Source organism: Pseudophryne corroboree, chromosome 4, assembly GCF_028390025.1.
Source record: "Pseudophryne corroboree isolate aPseCor3 chromosome 4, aPseCor3.hap2, whole genome shotgun sequence".
Lineage (NCBI taxonomy): Eukaryota > Metazoa > Chordata > Amphibia > Anura > Myobatrachidae > Pseudophryne > Pseudophryne corroboree.
Window position 1 is genome coordinate 203,544,056 of NC_086447.1, and position 23,534 is coordinate 203,567,589.

Here is a 23,534-nt window from a genome sequence, read left to right on the forward strand (position 1 = left end):
GTTATCGCTGATAATTGGAGGACTGGATTCCGGTTGCGCCTGCGAGTGTTCCCCGTATGGTATGTTTCTCTGTTGCCACTTTGTTACCCGTATAATGTTAGCCATTCACACTTAGTCTATGTATTTGTATTTGCGATCGTTCTCTATTGTGTATATTTCGGTCTAGATAATCTGTTAGAATTATATGTTAGTTTGTAGCGTATGACTTGTCAACTGTTTCCCCTTTTTCGATATAACTAAAAGCTTGTTAGTAAAGGTGTTGGATCCTTAGCACGGTATTGTGTATTCATTACATTGCAGAGGGTAATAGGAGCGTCTCGATCGCTCAAACAGCTTTAGTATTAACCAGGTTAAGCAGCGTTATATCGCTACAGTGTTTCAGTACAAGGTTTACAGCATAAGAGTATCCTTCCTGTGTGTTACATTCAAGGTTTACTGATTGTCATCTTGTGAGCGTCTGAGCCGCTCGTGATCTCCTCAAGGTCTCGAGCGTCCGCTACGCTGGTAGCGTATCATTACGGTAGTCGGCAGCCTATAGCGTGCTTGACTCTACGCATTAAGCCGTGAGCGAACGTGCCGCTCGTGCGTCTCGACCACGGCTAAGCGTCTGCTACGCTAAGTGCGTATCCTTACGGTACCTCATACGCCAATTGCGTACTTAGTCTCTTACACATCCATAGTGAATATTATAAGGTAATCAAATCGACATTATCAATTGAGGGCTCGTCCGTCCTCCACATATCCGCAAGAGCGAAACCACACGTTATCTGCCAGCAAGGGCAGGAAGGCAGTAGTGCTGGCTAGATAAGCGTCTGTTTCGCTACGCTGTAGGAGTGCTGGGGTGGAATCCGGAACCGGAGGTAAGAACAATACGCTATTATCTTTTAAAACTGTTTATTTCTGTTTTTGCATACGCACACACGCATGCACGCACACATCTACATTGTTGCAGCTCACTTTCTTGTTGCCATTAGAATTGATTATTAGACACGTGCTGAAGAAACCTGGTGCTATTTAGTTGAGATTAAAAAGGATAATTTTTAAGGGAATAATTGTAAAGGACACGCACACAGCATAGCAAATACTGTGTGGTGTACGGTAAGCGATTTATGTTGAATATCGTTTACATTGATAGAAGCGTGTTGATTGTGTCGCTGTGGGCGTATCTGCACTTTGTGCATAAGTGTCTCGGACAACGTGCGAAATCACGTACGTGACGCAAAGGCATACGCACGTGGCGTGTTTTACGCAACGGAGCGTACGGATACGCCCACTGAGACTCAAATCACACAATAACCTTGTTTAGGGTGGGCGGTATAGTACAGCCACCTGATAATAGCACACGGGTGTTCAGTTTTTCCAAAAAGTATTAGTTAAAAGAAAACCTTTTCTACTGCAAAACCCAGGGATTGGACCCCTACCTGTATGAAAGGAATTTCTGTACAGAAAGATCAGGGTGTATATGAGTGAGTAGGAGTGAGTGTGGAACTTAAGGTATTATTTTTGTGAACCCACAAATCGGGATCCCGTCGGAGACCACATCAGGTGAGTGGACACTTGGTGGCGTGGGATTGGCTCACTCGCGTTAACATTTTATAAGGTAAAGGAGCAAGTAGTTTCCGCAGACAAAAGGACTGCGAGGTATTTAAGCGCAGCCCCGGGGGTTTGGCGTAGCACCCATATAGTCAAGTTAAAGCTCCGGCTGAAGGTTTCGCAGCCTAAACAACCGATTCCGCTGGTCGTAAGGCGGATAAGTAATAGTTACTTATACGCAGTGCGACTGTACCGCACGTAATTGTGTGCATTAGTTTGTTACCTTGATACCCATTAACAATTTACTGTGGGATCATAAACGCTATTTGTACATTCTAACGTGATTTGTGTAGGTGTTTGTTATTTTAAGGGAGTTTCGCTGTTCACTCAGGAAATCTCTAACAACCAATATTTGCTGGGGAGGGTAGCATACTCCCAACACGCCCCAGTAAATAGAGGTCACAGGACGGAAGTGAGTGAAGGCACTAGTTGAACTTTCACCGTCGCCTTACCGCGGGCAATTTGGTCTGTTTGTAAGAATTAGCTAAGACAGCAATATCTGCAAACGATGGGGGCCAGTTGTTCAAAGAAGGGACGTCCAACAAGGGTTCACGTTGGTGGTTGCTGGTCCGCACGGTATATAATGTGTGAAAAATACGGATCACACACTCAGGTATTATGCAAAGAATGGGAACGAATGACAGAGGATGATGGGGAACAGTTTCCCCGGGTAGGCAGTCTGAACCCTGATGTATTGCAGAATTTAAGAAAAAGGATAGGTCTAATAAAATCTGCGAAGCAGAGGATTAGACATTATGATTGTTTACAGATATGGCAACAGGAAAGTGAAATACAACAGGAATTAGCTCAGAAAGTAAATTCCAATCCTGGTAGAAATCTAATAGCAACGGCACCACCACCATATATAGTAGGGGACAAAGTGGCTGCAGAGAATGACATGCGGGTGTACGATAAGGGTGCACTTAATCAATGTATTAGTGATAAGATTAAGATAAAAGTAAATGCAAATGTTGATACTAACGCTAACCCATGCAAGTTGTATCCTATTTTAAACTTCCCCCAGGAATACGACCAAGAAGATGAGCCCACTACGATTTCAGCTCTCTCTCTAGCGGCCACCATAAGCGAAACTTCAGTGGGCACCGCCCAACCAGTAAGAGGGGCATCAAAAGCCCATAGCTCAGGGACAGGTGAGGTTGTGTCTACAGGTAAGTACGGCACTGTACAATATGCTGAAACTATTGCACCACACGCTGTAGAATCAAACCAGAGTGAAGTAATTAATCTTAACCCTGTTAGAGTAATAGCGGTCCCCAATGGTAAGACTGACACAAATGGAGCCACACCCATTAGGAATATTGCCATGCATTGTCCCTGGTCCAGAGCAGAATTAAGAACAATTTTGTCTGAATTTCCTGATCCCAGGAAAGATTTAGCCGCATGCCAGAGGTTCATTAAGGACCTAGGTAACACCACTGAGCCTAACAACAAAGATTGGCGGACACTACTGCGGGCATGTCTGCCCTCTAGTATTGATCCTGTCAAGTTTATAGCTGACTGTAGTTAATTAGATGAGGAGGTACCCCTTACGGATGAATATAATCAAGAAAATGTAACCAGAATCAATCTGCAGTTGGGAGTATACTTCCCAGCTGTAGTAAAATGGAACAAAATATTTTCCATTAAACAAATGGAAGGGGAAACTGCCCCTGACTATTTCCACAGGGCGCTGGAGGAAATGGCTAGATATACTGGGATCATGGATATTGAGGCAAATGTACACCATAGAGAGGTAGCGGTGTCCGTCTTGATGGACGGTTTAAAGGAGGTATTAAGGAGTAGAGTACAAACTACTCAACCTAACTGGAGAGGTATGTCGGTGGCCGCCTTAAGAGAGACTGCTGTTGGGCACGACAGGAACATCACAAGACGCAGGGAGTCACAGAGTGATAGACTGATGGCAATAAGTATCCAGGCCCTTACAACGAGGCCGCCTCAGTCCCGATCACAGACCCCTGGTGGTAAACCGCATGTGGTAAAATGTTACAATTGTAACAGGGAAGGACATTTTGCACGTAACTGTACAAATAACTCACATAATGCACATAAAAACCCGAGACAACGACATGACATACGAAATTGGGATCAAGGACCGCAGAGACGGAGTTATGAGCCACACGCAGGGGAAACAAGAAGGTATCCCCCAAAAAGAGACTGGCAAGTCTCTGATAATACCCATTTACCCCCTTCACAGGTAATAGCTGCCACTGCAATGCAGGGAGGTCACCATGCACCATAGGGGTGTGGTCACACCTGTAATCTGCAGCCAGTGAAATTGATTGCGAGTCTTGGAAGTGAACCCGAGGTCACAATTGATGTAGCTGGTAAATCTCTAAATTTCCTTGTAGATACGGGGGCGGCCAAGTCAGTGATAAATTCGACCGTGGGCATGAGAACCACTGGTAAAACAATTCCAGCCATGGGAGTAACAGGAGTAGTACGACAATACCCTTTAAATAAACCAACCGATGTTACGATAGGGCCTTTGCATACCAAGCATTCTTTTCTGCTGGCTGCATCGGCTCCGACTAATCTCTTAGGGAGAGATTTACTGTGCAAAATGGGATGCGTCATATATTGTACTCCTGAAGGTGTGTTCTTGGACATACCCGAAAACCACGCTCAGGAAGCGCAAGATATGTTAGACTCCCCAACAAGATTAATGTCACACACTGTTATTGCAAATAGGTGTCCGTCCAAAGTAGAAGAAATGACTTCCCAGATACCGGAGTCACTTTGGACCAAGGACGGACAAGACACTGGATTAATGGCAAATGTAGCCCCAGTAGTTGTGCAAGTAAAAGATGGTAGGATAGCTCCAAAAATCCCACAGTACCCTCTGAAGCCAGAGGTGGAGTTAGGAGTTTACCCTGTAATAGAGCGCTTGCTACAACAGGGCATTCTGGTAAGGACGTCCAGCACTGCCAATAGCCCCATCTTCCCTGTTAAAAAGAGTGGGGGGAGGGGTTACAGATTAGTACAGGATCTAAGAGGGGTCAACAAAATAGTTGAGAGTCAATTCCCCGTAGTCCCAAATCCAGCTGTTATCCTTATGCAAATCCCTCCCACTGCCAAATTTTTCACTGTGATTGACCTCTGCTCCGCTTTCTTCTCGGTACCTCTGCACCCTGACAGTCAATACTTATTTGCATTCACATACAGAGGAGTTCAATACACATGGACTCGATTACCACAAGGTTTCATAGACAGTCCAAGTATTTTCTCACAGGCTTTGCATGATTGTTTACAGTCTTGCCAACCAGAGAGTGGATCAATATTGATACAGTATGTGGATGATTTACTACTGTGCTCAGATTCACTGGAAGCGTCCCTGAAAGATACGAAACAACTCCTGTTTCATCTTTCAGACACAGGACACAAAGTTTCCAAAGACAAGTTACAATTATGCCAGGACCGGGTGAAATATTTGGGACACTGTGACACAAGGACTGAGACACCTCACCGCTGATAGAATTCAAGCAATTCGTGACATGACCCTGCCACAAACCCAGCAACAGATTAGAACGTTTTTAGGAATGTGTGGATATTGCCGTAACTGGATCCCAGGTTTTTCCATATTGGCCTTGCCATTGCAGGAGATGGTTTCCTCAAACAAACCTGATCGGATTTCGCACACAGACGAATCTGAGATGGCATTTGAGAGACTTAAACAGTGCCTAACGCAGGCACCGGCATTGGGTATGCCAGACTATGGGAAACCCTTTGAGCTGTACGGAACAGAGAGTGCTGGGTGCGCAGCAGGTGTCCTAACCCAGAAGCATGGTGATGCCAGCAGGCCGGTAGCTTACTACAGCGCTCAGCTAGATACGGTAGCGCGATCCCTCCCCACATGCTTGCGAAGTGTTGCAGCGATAGCATTGCTAGTTACAAAAAGCGAAGATGTAGTGCTAGGACACAACCTTACAATTCATACGCCACATGCAGTGTCAGCCTTGCTGAATTCTGCCCAAACCAGGCACGTCTCATCAGCGCGGTTTACAAGATGGGAATTGGCATTGATGGCCCCCGTAAACATCACCATAAGGAGATGCAGCGCATTAAATCCTGCAACTTATCTCCCAGGTGTGCCTGGACAGGCACAAAGGGTGGAGGATGAGAGTGATGGGGAAGGAGGATTTAATAAGGACAATGACACGCATGATTGTATGGAATATTTGACCCAAAATTTCACGGCAAGGCCTGACATCAGTGACAACCCACTGGAAAATGTAGATTTTACCTTCTACACTGACGGTAGTTGTCACAGACAGACGGACTCGGGAAACTTGTGTACTGGATACGCAGTCGTAGATGACCAAGGCACCATAGAAGCAGAACCGCTAGGCCCACCTCACTCAGCCCAGGTTGCTGAACTGGTTGCCCTAACCAGAGCATGTGAATTGGCTAAGGGCAAGTCAGCCAATATCTACACAGATTCTAGGTACGCCTTCGGAGTAGTCCATGATTTTGGAGCCCTATGGCGCCTCAGAAATGTCATGACGGCAGCTGGCACACCCGTAGCGCATGCAGCCCACATCAAAAGGCTTCTAACAGCGATACAGGAACCCGACAGAGTGGCTGTTATCAAGTGTAAAGCTCACAAATATAGTCAAGACCCGGTATCACTTGGTAACAGCCGAGCAGACGAAGCTGCTAAATTAGCAGCCGGTACCCCCAGACAGACAGACATCACACAACTGATGGTATCTAATACTGTAAACACACAGAAATTGTGTGAAATGCAAAACTTGTGTTCCCCACAGGAAAAGGCAGTTTGGAGGTCAAAAGGATATGGCCAGGAGTCCTCAGGACTCTGGACAGATGGACATGGTAAACCAGTGGCACCAAAAGCATACCTTCCAAGTCTAGCGGAAGCAGCACACGGGCTGACTCATCTGGGCAAAGAAGGAATGTGTAAGCTAGTAAGAGCTTATTGGTGCGCCCCAGGATTTTCCTCCCATGCGGGTAAGAGAGCAATGACATGTCTTACCTGCTTGAGGAAGAATATCGGAAAGGCAATACCGACAGAGCCATCTCATATCCCTCCAACAGATGGCCCTTTCCAGGTAATACAAATTGATTTCATACAATTGCCACCTTGTAGAAATTTAAAGTATGTTTTGGTCTGTATTGATGTGTTCTCAAATTGGGTCGAAGCATTTCCTGCGGCCACAAATACCGCTGTATTTACTGCAAAGAAAATTGTGCAGGAATTTGTGTGTAGGTACGGTATCCCTAGAATCATTGAGAGTGATAGGGGTACCCATTTTACAGGTGAAGTCTTTCAAACCATGTGTAAATTGATGGGAATTAATAGTAAGCTGCACACTCCGTATCGCCCCCAGGCGAGTGCAAAGGTGGAAAGAGTTAACAGCACTATTAAAAATAAATTGAGTAAGGTAATGACTGAAACAGGACTGTTGTGGCCTGAAGCTTTGCCAATTGTATTATACAGCATCAGAACCACTCCCAGGTCCCCTCTTAATCTGTCTCCTTTTGAAATTCTGTTTGGTCGACAACCCCATGTTATGATTAACCCCCAGGATGATTTGAAATGTAACAATGAAGTAACCGTAAAGTACTTGGTTAAGATGAGTAAGCAATTGAGGAATCAGAATGATAATCTAAAGTTGGTGATTCCTGATTTGCCGGACAGTAATTGTCATGACATTGAACCTGGGGATTATGTAATGATACAGAATTTTCTACGCTCAGGTTGCCTTATTGACAGATGGGAAGGGCCATATCAAGTCTTATTGACCAGCACAACTGCTTTGAAGGTTGCAGAGAGAGAGACTTGGGTCCATACGTCTCATTGTAAAAAGGTTGCGGATCCAGAGAGGTCCCGTGACAAAGAACAGACGGTAGAGGTTGTATCACTAGAGTGTCTGTTCAGGGAAGAGTGAGACGACACCTGAGCGTTGAGAATAATAAGACCAGAAGCTTGTCGAGCCAGACTTCTTTTTTTTCCCATTTGTTATTTTCTCCAGTTCCCACCTCCCTCATATTTCCCTTCCCCCTTCTTATTTTTCTCCTTTTACTCCTCTAAGATGGACTTGCCCCAAGAGACTGTGATACAGATTTTCCTGTTGACCATGATGTTGACCAGAGCAGTCTGTTTCGGTGAGAGTACCATGGAAGTCGAGAAAGGATCTGGAATGGGTTCTGATGGCCAGGATGAAGGCGTAGATTTCCAAGAACAACATAATCACCGAGTAAAGGCGAGTATCAGAAAACGATCTGGTAGCATTGACAATAGAAGAAATTGTGAAGGATTGTTAGCTGAAGAGAACTGCATCTGTAGACACTGTGACAGTATAGTCGAGGATGGGTGTATCAAGAAATGCCAATCCAGTTTTAATATCCATATGGACCGGCATCCATTGAGTGACTATCACTCCTTAGTGGGTAAAGTGTTAAACCAGACAGATTGTTGGGTATGCTCTCAAGTACCTCAAGGCCATAGCAAATCAGGACTAGTACCATTTCCTTTAACTGTAGGAGAGGTACTTGAGCTAAGTGGTGGGAGGCCGGTGGACAGTAGGTTTAATATCTCTAGTCCTCCTAGTTTGAAGCTCCACCAATACCATGTGGATAGATCCCTAGTGTGCTTTAACATTTCCAATCCCCGAAAGCCGGGAAATTGGGAAGTGTCATGGAGTAATCAAACCATGACATTCTCACATAGAGCCGACAGATTGCCCATAGACACAGAACTTATACGCCAGATAGCCGACCATAGGAAATTCTTTCGGTATAGGTACACCTTAGGAAGTAGGATCATGCGAGTTGGAGAAGTATCACCAGGATACTGTGCACAGATCGTACAAACTGATACGTGTACTAAACAGATGGAAGAATTAGGGTTAGGAGAGTTCACATGGAAAATTTGTAACATGGTCATACTCCGTCCCATATGTTCTCCCCGATGATGCATATTTCATATGCGGGAGGAAGGCGTATAAGTGGCTTGCTCCAAACTCAGAAGGGTTATGTTATATTGGAAAAGTACTGCCTGAGGTAATGACTGTATCCCACACTAAAATGAAAGATATTCACCGTGGTGCCCAAGCTCCTTATACTCACACTCATTACGAGCACGTCGTTAAAAGGCAACTGATAGAGAAAACAGAGCATCCTGCCTCTGACCTGATCCATGAATCCACCGGGATTCAAGTCCTACTCGCGTTGGATATCACTCGTACTGCTAGAGGAGTGTTAAATTATAGATACATATCTGCGCTTGCAAATTTATTAGACAATATCACTGAAATGTATGATGACACGTTCAGGTATACTGGGAGAGAGTTACAAGCCTACAAAACAGAACTGGTTCAGCATAGGATGATTCTCAATTATCTCACAGCTGTGACCGGCGGGTATTGTGTTACCTTGGCTACTCAATATGGAATAAAGTGTTGCATGTATATTACAAACAGCACGGAGGACCCAGCCGAGGTCATAGACCAAAAGATGGATGACATCTTACAATTAAAATGGGAGTTTCGAAGGAAACACAATCTCACCCTTGCTGCTTTGGGTAATGAGCTGACCAGTTGGGTGTCATGGTTGAACCCACGAAATTGGTTCTCTGGTTTAGGAGAATGGGCCCAAGGTATTATCATGGATGTAGGGAAATTTCTTTTGTGTATTCTGGGTGTCATCATATTGGTCGGTCTGATATTTAGATGAGTTCGGGTTTTAACGAAGTGTAAACGTAGTGCCCGAGTGATGAGTTTAAGAAGTGAAGATACTGTAATAACAACGACTAATTTGATTTATGACCCAACGATAGAGACAATGTTGTGATGAAAATGTGATTCCACGGTCCGTTTCTTTCACCTGTTTCTCCTTTGTTTTCCTCCAAGGTACGAAGACATCCGCTTGGAAGAAGAATTTGACAACCTTTTACACAGACCACTGATGGACAATGCCATAGACCCCCCATATCCCTAGTAACTGTAACTTTTTACGATAGCCCAATACTTTAAAGATTGTAAGTCTATGGACATTGAGAAAGCTTTTTGCTCAAGCAATTATAGCAAAAGCATCGGGAGACTACAGTCAACATGTACATCGAGACAAGATACCAGACAAGACTTCAATCAACAAATGTATATTAAACTCACATAGTTTATGACTGCATTTACCATAATTGCTTCTTATCTTCATTTCTACAACCTTCAGGTAATGAATGACACACATAGTCGATAGGGAATATAGGCACAGATATCAGCAATCACATATCCCCCCATTCATGTATCATCAACTAAAATGTGCTCCCCCATTTTTGTTACAACCAAAAGCCAAAGAGAGCTCGGTAAAGTTGCCCATCCACAGACCCTTAATACGGGATAAGAAGGAATTCAAATGTATACTTCGCAATACCTCGAAGCTTGATTTAAAACACGTACGGCGCGATGATACATGACCCCCCAAACATGGACTCATACACACATGCTTCTACTATCTCACTAGGTCATACCTTTTTCCCACCTTCATCTCTCCTCCCTTACCCAATCACAGAAATGTATTTACATATGACATATATTTTTCTCTTTTTGAACTGTTTTAGGAAGTGGCAGTTATTGGTGACTGCCAAAGGGTGGACTGTCAAAGTCAGAAAAATATCACGCTGCACGTTGCCATATATGCACCTCATGCGCTTACCCGCTGCACATGCACTTTCACTGGCGTGCGTGCACATACTCGCAAATGCGTGACGGCGCCTCTGCGGGCGTGCGCTCGAGCGCATGGTATGTGCACTTACGGTAGAGTTTGTGTACGTCTAGCGAGCGACTCAATTGCTATTTAATAAATCCATATAGCAGGTTTTATTGGTAATGTTCCCCTTAGTAATAACTGTAAGTTTGGTTAAAGTGACTTGCTCATGGACATGGGAATCCCTCTTTTCGTGATACAAAGGGTCTGTCTAAGGTTGAACAGTGGTGTCTGGTACCTAACCGAAGAGTATTTTAATAGCAACAATCCGGTGTTGGTTAGGTATATATTAAACGCTCCTGCGTATAGTTATGGCCATTAGTAATTTCTGGACATATCCTATATTTGCAGTTCATTATCCATGCGGCGGGAATCCGGAGATTCCCTCCCACCTGAGCTGTTTGAAATAGTCGCAGCCCACCTGTTCAAATCCACCTATGACCTTTTGTTATAGTGCAGAGAGACATTCCTGTGTCCAATGAACAATAAGGTTGTAGGGCCCTTTGAAGTACACTGTATGTTGTGTATATAAGTGTCACTGTCCCCAGACCGGCCAGTACTCTCTCTTCAACAGTTATCGCTGATAATTGGAGGACTGGATTCCGGTTGCGCCTGCGAGTGTTCCCCGTATGGTATGTTTCTCTGTTGCCACTTTGTTACCCGTATAATGTTAGCCATTCACACTTAGTCTATGTATTTGTATTTGCGATCGTTCTCTATTGTGTATATTTCGGTCTAGATATTCTGTTAGAATTATATGTTAGTTTGTAGCGTATGACTTGTCAACTGTTTCCCCTTTTTCGATATAACTAAAAGCTTGTTAGTAAAGGTGTTGGATCCTTAGCACGGTATCGTGTATTCATTACATTGCAGAGGGTAATAGGAGCGTCTCGATCGCTCAAACAGCTTTAGTATTAACCAGGTTAAGCAGCGTTATATCGCTACAGTGTTTCAGTACAAGGTTTACAGCATAAGAGTATCCTTCGTGTGTGTTACATTCAAGGTTTACCGATTGTCATCTTGTGAGCGTCTGCGCCGCTCGTGATCTCCTCGTGGTCTCGAGTGTCCGCTACGCTGGTAGCGTATCATTACGGTAGTCGGCAGCCTATAGCGTGCTTGACTCTACGCATTAAGCCGTGAGCGAACATGCCGCTCGTGCGTCTCGACCACGGCTAAGCGTCTGCTACGCTAAGTGCGTATCCTTACGGTACCTCATACGCCAATTGCGTACTTAGTCTCTTACCCATCCATAGTGAATATTATAAGGTAATCAAATCGACATTATCAATTTGGATCTTGATCTGAGGCACCAACGGGCTAAAGCTTTGACTGTTCCCAGGATGCACTGCAACAACGCCTCCTCTATATCCCCGCCTCCATGCACTGGTGCTCAGTTTGTACGTTGGTGCCTGTAGTGCAGGCATCTAACAGGTGGCCTGGCTAGGCAGCCCTGAAAAGAGCTTTTTTAAAGAAAGAAGACTTCAAGGGCTGCAGCACAGGCATGTCAGTCTCACATTCTGTTCTGTGGCTACATCACCTCCCTCAGCGGCGCTGCATATTCCCGCGCCCTGGTTGTCGGGTACTTGCAGCGTGTACTTACTCTCTGGTTCCCTTAAGGCACACATCACTGCTGCTCTCCTGGATCGCGTGGTCGCACTTCAGGGAGGAGGTAAGAGGGTCCCCCAACTGGGACCCACCGAAATGGCGATCCGGTCGCGTCCCCAGGAGACGGACCGCGCCGCTGGCATGGACCCTGTGGATGTGCAGGGACACCACTATATCCACCAGGGCAGGGAGCACAGGTCGGATTTACCAAAATCCGTTTAATGTAGGTTCCATAGTACCCGGTGGTGAAGTTTAGCAGAGGGGATAAGGCGCTGACCTGTAGCCCCTCCCCCAGCTCCAGGCGCCATCTACTGCTGGTGTTCCCGCCCTGGAGCTGCATCTCTCTGTCCCTCCTTCGCTGTCAGCGTTTAAACGCCATTTCACAGAGCTGCGCTGATCCTGGGACTGCTGGGCACTGTCTTCTCTGTAAAGCCGCCTGTCTCATCAGCGCTGTGCATTTACAGGGCACTTAAGTATTCTACATGTCATTTAGACAGCGTTGGTTAAGAGCAAGTGCACTCTATATTAATATTTAGTACAAGTATTCTGTGATATACATCCAGTGTTTACTGTGCATTGTTATATCTGTATACATACATAGCTATCTGTAGTATTACTAGTCCAGTGCAGTTTTATAGATTATATGTAATCATTTCTGCATTGTACCTGTGACTGTGTGTGCCTATAGCTGCTGCGTGGTTTCTATTCTGTGTATCACACATATTGCTATCAGTATATTCTGTACCCTGGGGGGCTAAGTGCGTCAGGGTCTCATATACCGTGTTCCACAGGATATACTATTTTGTATTTTTCACTGTGTGTTTCAATCACCTCATACTGCTTAAATCCTCTGTTTGTGCTGTGCATTTGCGGTCACATAACACAGGGGGTTTTTTTTGTCAGGTATTGTGTTTCTCTTACGTCCTAGAGGATACTGGGGACTCCGTAAGGACCATGAGGTATAGACGGCTCCGCAGGAGACATGGGCACTGTAAGACTCTAGAATGGGTGTGCTCTGGCTCCTCCCTCTATGCCCCTCCTCCAGACCTCAGTTAGATCCTGTGACCAGAGGAGACTGGATGCACTGCAGGGGAGCTCTACTGAGTTTCTCTGAAAAGACTTTTGTTAGGTTTTTTATTTTCAGGGAGCACTGCTGGCAACAGGCTCCCTGCTTCGTGGGACTGAGGGGAGAGAAGCAGACCCACTTTCCTGGACTGATGGGCTCTGCTTCTTAGGCTACTGGACACCATTAGCTCCAGAGGGTCGGAACACAGGTGTCGTCCTTGCTGTTCGTCCCAGAGCCGCGCCGCCGTCCTCCTCACAGAGCCGGAAGATAGAAGCCGGGTAAGTATATGAAGCAAGAAGACTTCACAGGCGGCAGAAGACTTCAGATCTTCACTGAGGTACCGCGCAGCAGTCGCACTGCGCGCCATTGCTCCCACACACACACAAAGCACAGCATGGGTGCAGGGCGCAGGGGGCGCCCTAGGCAGCAATAATCACCTCAAATGAAACTGGCAGCATTCTTAGATACTGCGGAGGCAGTATATTATATAAACCCCGCCAGTATAAATAAATGAGCGGGACCGAAGCCCGCCGTCAAGGGGGCGGGGTTTGATCCTCCAGCACTAACCAGTGCCATTTTCTCCACAGCATGCTGCAGAGAAGCTGCTCCCGGACCCTCCCCTGCTGAACACAGTAACGGGGCAAAAACTAGGGGGGGGGGGGGGGGCACATTATTTGGTGCAAAATTGTATATTTATAAAGCGCTAATTAGGCTGGGACTTTTGGTTTCAGTATATTGTGGCGCTAGGTGTGTGCTGGCATACTCTCTGTCTCTCCAAAGGGCCTTATTGTGGGTCTGTCCCCATATTTCAGTTATCCCAGTGTGTGTGGGGGTGTCAGTACGTGTGTGTCGACATGTCCGAAGCGGAAGGCTCGTCTAGGGAGGAAGCAGAGCAGATGGTGGTGGTGTCTCCGTCGGCACAGCCGACACCTGATTGGGTGGACATGTGGAATGTTTTGAATGCTAATGTGGCTTTATTACATAAAAGATTCGACAAAGGAGTCCAAAGACAAAGCTGGGAAGCAACCCATGGCTTTTACTGTGTCACAGGACCTTTTAGGGTCCCATAAACGTCCCTTTACCCAGATAGCAGACACTGATACCGACACGGATTCCGACTCCAGTGTTGACTATGATGAGGCGAGGTTGCACCCAAGAGTCGTCAAAAGTATTCAATATATAATTATTGCAATTAAAGATGTTTTGAATATCACAGAGGACCCCTCTGTCCCTGACACAAGGGTCTACATGTCTAAAGAAAAAAAACCTGAGGTAACGTTTCCCCCATCTCATGAGCTGAACGCTTTATTTGAATAAGCTTGGGAGACTCCTGACAAGAGACTGCAGGTTCCCAAGAAAATTATTATGGCGTATCCTTTCCCCTCAAAGGACAGGTTACGGTGAGAATCCTCGCCCACAGTGGACAAGGCCTTAACGCGCTTGTCCAAAAAGGTAGCACTACCGTCCCCAGATACGGCGGCCCTAAAGGATCCTGCGGATCGTAGGCAGGAATCTACCTTGAAATCAATTTATGTGACTACGTGTGCCCTGCTCAGACCTGCAGTAGCATCGGCATGGGTAGCTAGCGCAATTGCAGCTTGAGCTGATAACTTGGCATCTGACATTGTCACCCTAGACAAAGATAGTATTGTGTTGACCTTAGGTCACATCAAGGACGCAGCGTTATATATGAGAGAGGCTGCGAGAGATATTGGGCTTTTGGGTTCAAGAGCTAATGCCATGGCAGTTTCTGCTAGAAGGTTCCTGTGGACCCGTCAATGGACAGGGGATGCTGACTCAAAGAGGCATATGGAGGCTTTACCTTACAAAGGTGAACTTTTATTTGGGGATGGCCTCGCGGACCTGGTTTCCACAGCTACCGCGGGTAAGTCTTTTTTGCCTTACGTTTTCCCACAGCAAAAGAAAACACCTCATTACCAGATGCAGTCCTTTCGGTCGCATAAGTTCAGGAGGGGGCGTGGCTCTTCTTTCTTAGCCAGAGGAAGATGTAGAGGGAAAACAACACCGGCTACGGCTAGTTCACAGGAACAAAAATCCTCCCCGGCCTCTACCAAATACACCACTTGACGCTGGGGCTCCGCTACGGGAGCCCGCACCGGTAGGGGCACATCTTCGACTCTTCAGCCAAGTCTGGGTTCAGTCGGATTTGGATCCTTGGGTGGTCAAAATTGTATCCCAAGGCTACAAACTGGAGTTCGAAGATGTGCCTCCACACCGATTTTTCAAATCGGCCTAGCCAACTTCTTCCCCAGAGAGGGAAAGAGTTTCAGCTGCCATACTAAAGCTGTGTCAACAGCAAGTCTGCTACTGTGTGCCTAAGCTGGGACGTCTCCGCCGCAAGTACCCGGGAACTGAGTCGCGGGAGTATGCAACGCCGCTTGGGAGGTGATGGAGCTGTAGCACTGGAGTGTCACCCTGACATACAGCGCTTATAGCACGGAGAAGAAATCTTCTTTCAGAAAGCTTTTTCAGGGATGCCCAGTGCAGCACTCCTGTTAGGTGACCTGATGCTGCAGGCAACAACTCGAAACTGAGCTGGAGGCGGGGTTATAGAGGAGGCCCAAATGCATCCTGGAACAGCCTAAAGCTTTAGCCTATTGGTGCCTCTGGATCAAGATCCACTCTACACCCAGATGTTTCCCTGTGGAAACCAATGTACCCTGCTGCAGAAAGTATTATTTTATGTTGCCCTGTGATGTTGTGATAAGTGAGTAATCAGCTGAGGATTTATGTGGTGTAACTACAATTACAGGAAGCCTATGCCAGCCATGAAGATATATGGGAGTGAAATGCTGAGTATAAAAATGAATCTACGGTATGAAATCCAGAGTGTATGAGGACAGGCAACACTGTCACCACTCCACCCCGACCGATTGCTATGGCGCTGTATTATTCTGCCCCTGTCCTGATGTCTACATATCTCACCTCTGAGAATGGTTCCCCGTCTCCTCCAAACATTGTTCCTCTTTTACTGTCCTATTATTATCTGCCATGTTCACAAAACTGGGAAAAAAGAGACACGGTTATACATATAGGGTTAATCACATACAAAACCGCAACCAAATAGGCAACACTGTAGGTCTCTGTGGCCTGATCAAGGCTCAATTGTGAATTCCAGGTCCCTAAAAACGTCCCTTTATACTATTGCAGTGATCACTACAAGACACTTCTGTCACATACACCTTTTAGCAGTGTGGAGCACCTTTATCTTTAGCTCTTTATCTTTAGCTCTGGGACAAGCATAAGATATCAGACCATAGGAGACTCCAGAAACATACATGCTGACAAAAACATGCTATGGTAGCACTGCAACCCTGAAAATGCTACCATACACACTCCCATGCTATATTGTCATAGTTTCTGCTGTTACTTCTGAAGCCTGGGGCAGGGTTTCCTATACTTGCTCCTCAAAGCAACCTACCAGTCCAGGTTTTCAAGATATCCATGCCGACATAGTGACCATGGACATGCTGTATGTATCCCTTGTTATTTATACCCCTTTCCCACTACACAAATAACCTGGTATCGACCCGGCATATTGATGGGTCGACACGGGTCGGTGTGCGGTGTGAAAGCACTATGGTCGAAATCCTGGGTCGCCTGACCCGGTAATTCAACCCTGGAATAAAGCAGTATTATTCCCAGGTTGAATACCGGGTCAGTGGCAGCGTGAACGGGCTCCCGGGTCGATGCGACGCGGGACCTGTTCACTATATAGGAGGGAGGCGGTGAGGAGATGAGCTCATCTCCCAGCCCCGCCTCCACCTCCGCCGCTATGGCAACCCACCCAGCAAATTGCCGGGTCGGGAAGCCGCCTGACAGGGTCCAATGCCGGATCCCACCCGGGAAGGACCCGTTTCCAATTCCCGGGTGGGATCCGGCATTGGCAGTGTGAAAGGGGTATTAGTTGAGGAAAAGTCTTCTGTAAATGACTGAGTAATGTTGAGTTGAGTGATAGCCTGGGTGCATTGCGGTGTATGAGGGTTATATCGCAACAACAGGAAACTATGTAGTAACATTCACCAGGGATTTATCAGATAAGAGTGGATACTACCTATGAGTATTGCTATTAGAGTATCTCAAAATTATGGTAAAATGTCCCCAGATAAATACAAGGAGTCAAGTCTGAACTATAATATTGAGAAAAGGCACAAATACAGTCAACAAGGTCTATAACCAGAGACGGAAATAGCATTGATGTAGCAGGTGCATTGCATCAGGGCCCCTGAGGACTAAGGGGCCCACTCACTGCTGCCCAGACCAGCAACAGACCATTTTGAGTAATGTCGGATGAATGGCCCAATGCAGAGAGCAGGGTGGGCCCCACTGCATGCGGGACCTACCACTTACCTAAGGTAGGCAAGGCTGACCTTGTGAGCGCCAGACTGATAAAGCAGTCCTTCCACCTTTCAGCTCTGATGCCGATGATCACAGCCTCTATATAACAGACAGCTGTGCATTTTTTTTATTCACTACTCTCTGTGAATTATAAAAGCAACTCACAACCAGTGTAACTGGCACTGTCAGAGTCTGCCTGACCGAGGTGTGGGGGTTGCTGTATTCTTGCACCCACCAGGGTACATGCCCCATCCTCTCTGCACTGCGCAAGACATTTTGCTTATACCCATGTCACCCACTGTTTCTCCCTGTCACCCTCTGCCTCTCGCTGCTTTCAGCAGTCATCCTCTGCCTCCCCTTGTCTTACGCTGTCACGCTCTGCCTCTTCTGTCACCCACTGCCATGTGACATATTGTGAACTTACGGATCCGGTACTCCATACCTTATATTGTATTTTACTAATTAACGTTTAAAAAGTATGTAATATATGAAATATATGGTTTTACAATTATTTGATTCACTGCAAACGATGTTATGGATGTAAGGAAAAGTCTAATATCGAAGTCTAGAGATTTTAAATGGTCTTTATGAAGATTTGAGAGTAAGGATTCCTGATTGGTTGAGGGAATCAGGGGAGACTGTAGTAGGGTATAAAATGCCCACCAGGTTGGTCCCACATTATGCCCTGAGGAAGGATTTGTTATCCGAAACGCGTTGGCACAATCTTTTTGACCCCAAGTGGTAAGGTTTCCCACTTTTTTCTTATGTATGAGGATTTTGACCTCTCAGGAGGAATCCACAAAATTCGGTTTTTTTCAGGGTAAGACATTATTCCCTGACGGGTTCCGAGAGGCATACTGTGGGATTAACCTGTGGCCACTATTACTTAGGGGTACATTTTAAAGTTTTATGGAATGTTTTGTTGAGAATAAATTTTTGAACATTTTTTATGCAACTTTGGACTTTGAACTTTTTTATACCAATTTGATATACTGCATACGGGTTCTTTGAGGTGTGGAAAGAAACCACAGAGGACAGACGGAGGAAAAGAAACCTTTTAAGGCATATAGGGCCTTACCTTAAGGTGAGCATATTATATATGGGACAGGAGCAGCTTCTGATGTGATATGTATAAAGAGGGTGATGTGAAAAAAGAAGTGAAGTAAAGAAACCTTTCAAGGCACATAGGGCGCATATATAAGGTGAGCGTCTCTTTATGAAAGAGGGGTGAGATCCAGGAAGCTTGAGGTGTTAAGGAGTGTGGAGAAAGAAACCTTTTGAGGAACATCCCCCGCTGTGAGGAGGTCAGTCCAGAGGTGCGAACCGCAAGGCGGACTATACCTAATACCCTGAGGACTGAAAAAGATTCACACATATATATATATATAACTACTTTAATGTGGTTGGTTGTTTATTGGTAGCGCTTGAGGACTATTCTCAATCTGTAATTGTAAATATATAACTGGATGTGGTGTATCCCAGAGTTTTAGTACCAAGCAGCTCCATAGGCGCAAGTTATACCTCTCCTTTTTTGTTTATTTGGATATTGTGAACTTGGGTTGGGGTGGAGGGGGACAAATTATATTTTTGCACCTGGGTCCATCACTCATAAGTTCCACCACTGCTGCTAAGGATGTAAAATGGAGGGTTCAACAAAATTGCAGAAAACTATGGTGATGTGCAGATTTATTCCCTACAGCAGTGTTTCCCAACTCCAGTCCTTGGGGATCCCTAACAGTGCATGTGTTCCAGGTCTCCTCAAATAATCACAAATTAAATCTTTAGTACTGTGAATCTTTGAAAATGTGTCAGTCAGAAATGACTACACCTGCGTTTTAGAAAGGAGATATGGAAAACATGCACTGTTAGATTCCCTGAAGACTATAATTGGGAATCATTGCCGTACAGCATCACAGACTACATGGACAAAATTTCAAACTTTAACCAAATTAGCCCTTTACACTGTCAACATGAATAATATTTTAACCTCTTCTCAAAACTTTAATACATACTGCACAGACAGAATAATTGTGAAGCAAAAGAAATAAAAAATGGCTGAAAAAACTTATGACCATTATTAAGTCTCTAAAAGGGCCTACACACTGGCCAATGTTTTCCACCATCAATATTATCAACCAACGATACACATTGGACGATACTGATGATCAATTTGGACGATGTGAGAGTACATACATCTGTATCATACAAATTGACTGGCATGTATTAACGATGATCGATCAACGTGTAGGCCCCTTTAGCCAATGGTTCCCAAACGCAGTCCCCAAGGCACCCCAGCAGTCCAGGTTTTAGAGCATACAAATATTGAGCATTGACCATTAGCGACATCCTGTTTATTTTTCCTATCGTATTATGGGCCCTACACACTTGACGATATTAATGAAATCGCTCATAAGTGAACAATATATAATTTATGGCATTTAGTGTGTAGGCACCAATGATGAACGATGCGTGCGATCGTTGGTTTTCCCTCATTTAGCAGAGCAAGCCAATTTGGATGATGGTCGTTGAAAACGAACATCGTCCACATCGGAAACATCGACAAGTGTGTAGGGACCATTACTCTGAAGGGTGCATTATAGGTGTGTCTTTTTTAATTATTAAAGCAGTAAAATAAATCAGTTAGTATAGTAACCGATGTGCTGTGTACTTTGCAGCGAGGCGTGGCTGTGCATATATCAGTCACATACTGCTGACAGTGCATGTTTTCCAGCGTACATCTCTGCGGATGGATGTGACGTGCCACCCGTCTGTACTGAATTGGTTGTGCTACCGTACTGAATTCTCCTCATAAGTGTCAGGGTAGCTTTTACATCATAAGTTTTTCCATTACAGCATATTGTTGTGAGTGACAAATAAAAATATAAGATTTGATGGTAAATTCTGCAGATTACCACTGTTAAAATAAGAATTTACTTACCGATAATTCTATTTCTCGTAGTCCGTAGTGGATGCTGGGAACTCCGTAAGGACCATGGGGAATAGCGGCTCCGCAGGAGACTGGGCACATCTAAAGAAAGCTTTAGGATCACCTGGTGTGCACTGGCTCCTCCCCCTATGACCCTCCTCCAAGCCTCAGTTAGGATACTGTGCCCGGACGAGCGTACACAATAAGGAAGGATTTTGAATCCCGGGTAAGACTCATACCAGCCACACCAATCACACTGTACAACTTGTGATCTGAACCCAGTTAACAGCATGATAATAGAGGAGCCTCTAGAAAAGATGGCTCACTACAACAATAACCCGAATTTTTTGGTAACAATAATTATGTACCAGTATTGCAGACAATCCGCACTTGGGATGGGCGCCCAGCATCCACTACGGACTACGAGAAATAGAATTATCGGTAAGTAAATTCTTATTTTCTCTGACGTCCTAGTGGATGCTGGGAACTCCGTAAGGACCATGGGGATTATACCAAAGCTCCCAAACGGGCGGGAGAGTGCGGATGACTCTGCAGCACCGAATGAGAGAACTCCAGGTCCTCCTCAGCCAAGATATCAAATTTGTAGAATTTTACAAACGTATTTGCTCCTGACCAAGTAACTGCTCGGCAAAGTTGTAAAGCCGAGACCCCTCGGGCAGCTGCCCAAGATGAGCCCACCTTCCTTGTGGAGTGGGCATTTTAAGATTTTTGGCTGTGGCAGGCCTGCCACAGAATGTGCAAGCTGAATTGTACTACAAATCCAACGAGCAATCGTCTGCTTAGAAGCAGAAGCACCCAGTTTGTTGGGTGCATACAGGATAAACAGCGAGTCAGATTTTCTGACTCCAGCCGTCCTGGAAACATGTATTTTCAGGGTCCTCACCACGTCAAGCAACTTGGAATCCTCCAAGTCCTTAGTAGCCGCAGGTACCACAATAGGTTGGTTCATGTGAAAAGCAGAAACCACCTTAGGTAGAAAATTTGAGGACGAGTCCTCAATTCTGCCCTTTCAGAATGAAATATTAAGTAAGGGCTTTTATATGATAAAGCCGCCAATTCTGACACCCGCCTGGCTGAAACCAGGGCTAACTCGTCACTTCCATGTGAGATATTTTAAGTCCACAGTGGTGAGTGGTTCAAACCAATGTGACTTTAGGAAACTCAACACAACATTGAGATCCCCAAGGTGCCACTGGAGGCACAAAAGGAGACTGTATATGCAGTACCCCTTTTACAAATGTCTGAACTTCAGGCACTGAAGCCAGTTCTTTTTGGAAGAAAATCGACAGGGCCGAAATTTGAACCTTAATGGACCCTAATTTTAGGCCCATAGACAGTCCTGTTTGCAGGAAATGGAGGAAACGACCCAGTTGAAATTCCTCTGTAGGGGCCTTCTTGGCCTCACCCCACGCAACATATTTTCGCCAAATGCGGTGATGTTTTGCGGTTACGTCTTTCCTGGCCTTGACCAGGGTAGGGATCTTCAGGATCCGGCGTTCAACCGCCATGCCGTCAAACGCAGCCGCGGTAAGTCTTGGAACAGACAAGGCCCTTGCTGGAGCAGGTCCTTTCTTAGAGGTAGAGGCCACGGTTCGTCCGTGAGCATCTCTTGAAGTTCCGGATACCAAGTCCTTCTTGGCCAATCCGAAACCACGAGTATAGTTCTTACTCCTCTCCTTCTTATGATTCTCAGTACTTTTGGTATGAGGGGCAGAGAAGGGAACACATACACTGACTGGTACACCCACGGTGTTACCAGAGCGTCCACCGCTATTGCCTGAGGGTCCCTTGACCTGGCGCAATATCTGTCTAGTTTTTTGTTTAGACGGGACGCCATTATGTCCACCTTTTGTTTTTCCCAACGGTTTACAATCAGGTGGAAGACTTCTGGGTGAAGTCCCCACTCTCCCGGGTGAAGGTCGTGTCTGCTGAGGAAGTCTGCTTCCCAGTTGTCCACTCCCGGAATGAACACTGCTGACAGTGCTATCACATGATTTTCCGCCCAGCGAAAATCCTTGCAGCTTCTGCCATTGCCCTCCTGCTTCTCGTGCCGCCCTGTCTGTTTACGTGGGCGACTGACGTGATGTTGTCCGATTGGATCAATACCGCCTGACCCTGAAGCAGGGGTTTCGCTTGACTTAGGGCATTGTAAATGGCCCTTAGTTCCAGAATGTTTATATGAAGAGATGTCTCCAGGCTTGACCATAAGTCCTGGAAATTCCTTCCCTGTGTGACTGCTCCCCAGCCTCGCAGGCTGGCATCCGTGGCCACCAGGACCCAGTCCCGAATGCCGAATCTGCGGCCCTCTAGAAGATGAGCACTCTGCAGCCACCACAGGAGGGATACCCTTGTCCCTGGTGACAGGGTTATCCGCTGAAGCATCTGAAGATGCGACCCGGACCATTTGTCCAGAAGGTTCCACTGTGCGTGGAATCTGCCGAATGGGATTGCTTCGTAGGAAGCCACCATTTTTACCCAGAACCCTTGTGCATTGATGCACTGAGACTTGGTTCGGTTTTAGGAGGTTCCTGACTAGCTCGGATAACTCCCTGGCTTTCTCCTCCAGGAGAAGCACCTTCTTTCTGGACTATGTCCAGAATCATCCCTAGGAACAGAAGACAAGTCGTCGGAACCAGCTGCGATTTTTGGAATATTGAAAATCCAATCGTGCTGCCGCAACACTACCTGATATAGTGCTACACCGATCTCCAACTGTTCCCTGGATCTTACCTTTATCAGGGAATCGTCCAAGTAAAGGATAACTAAAATTCCCTTCCTTCGAAGGAATATCATCATTTCGGTCATTACTTCAGTAAAGACCCGGGGTGCCGTGGACCATCCCTACGGCAGCGTCCGAACTGATACAGTTCTGTACCATAACCTGAAATACCCTTGGTGAGAAGGGTAAATTTTGACATGAAGGTAAGCCTCCTTGATGTCCCGAGACATCATGTAGTCCCCTTCTTCCAGGTTTGCAATCACTGCTCTGAGTGACTCAATTTTGAATTTGAACCTCTGTATGCAAGTGTTCAAAGATTTTAGATTTTAAAATCGGTCTCACCGAGCCGTCTGGCTTCGGTACCACAATAGTGTGGAATAATACCCCGTTCCCTGTTGCAGGAGGGGTACCTTGATTATCACCTGCTGGGAATACAGCTTGTGAATGGCTTCCAAAACTGCCTCCCTGTCAGCGGGAGACGTCGGTAAAACAGACTTTTTGGA

The 23,534-nt window shown here is 45.8% G+C and overlaps 1 protein-coding gene across 3 annotated transcripts in view; it reads right to left on the minus strand.

The window, feature by feature from the left end:
- The window catches only part of SCLY (selenocysteine lyase), a 215,140-nt gene that overhangs the window by 188,943 nt on the left and 2,663 nt on the right, over positions 1-23,534 (minus strand). For all 3 annotated transcript variants that reach the window (XM_063915807.1, XM_063915806.1, XM_063915803.1), the window contains exon 2: positions 15,953-16,030. In XM_063915807.1, the coding sequence (XP_063771877.1) occupies positions 15,953-16,020 (68 nt within the window). In that variant the 5' untranslated portion in view covers positions 16,021-16,030. The remainder of the gene's footprint in view (positions 1-15,952; positions 16,031-23,534) is intronic.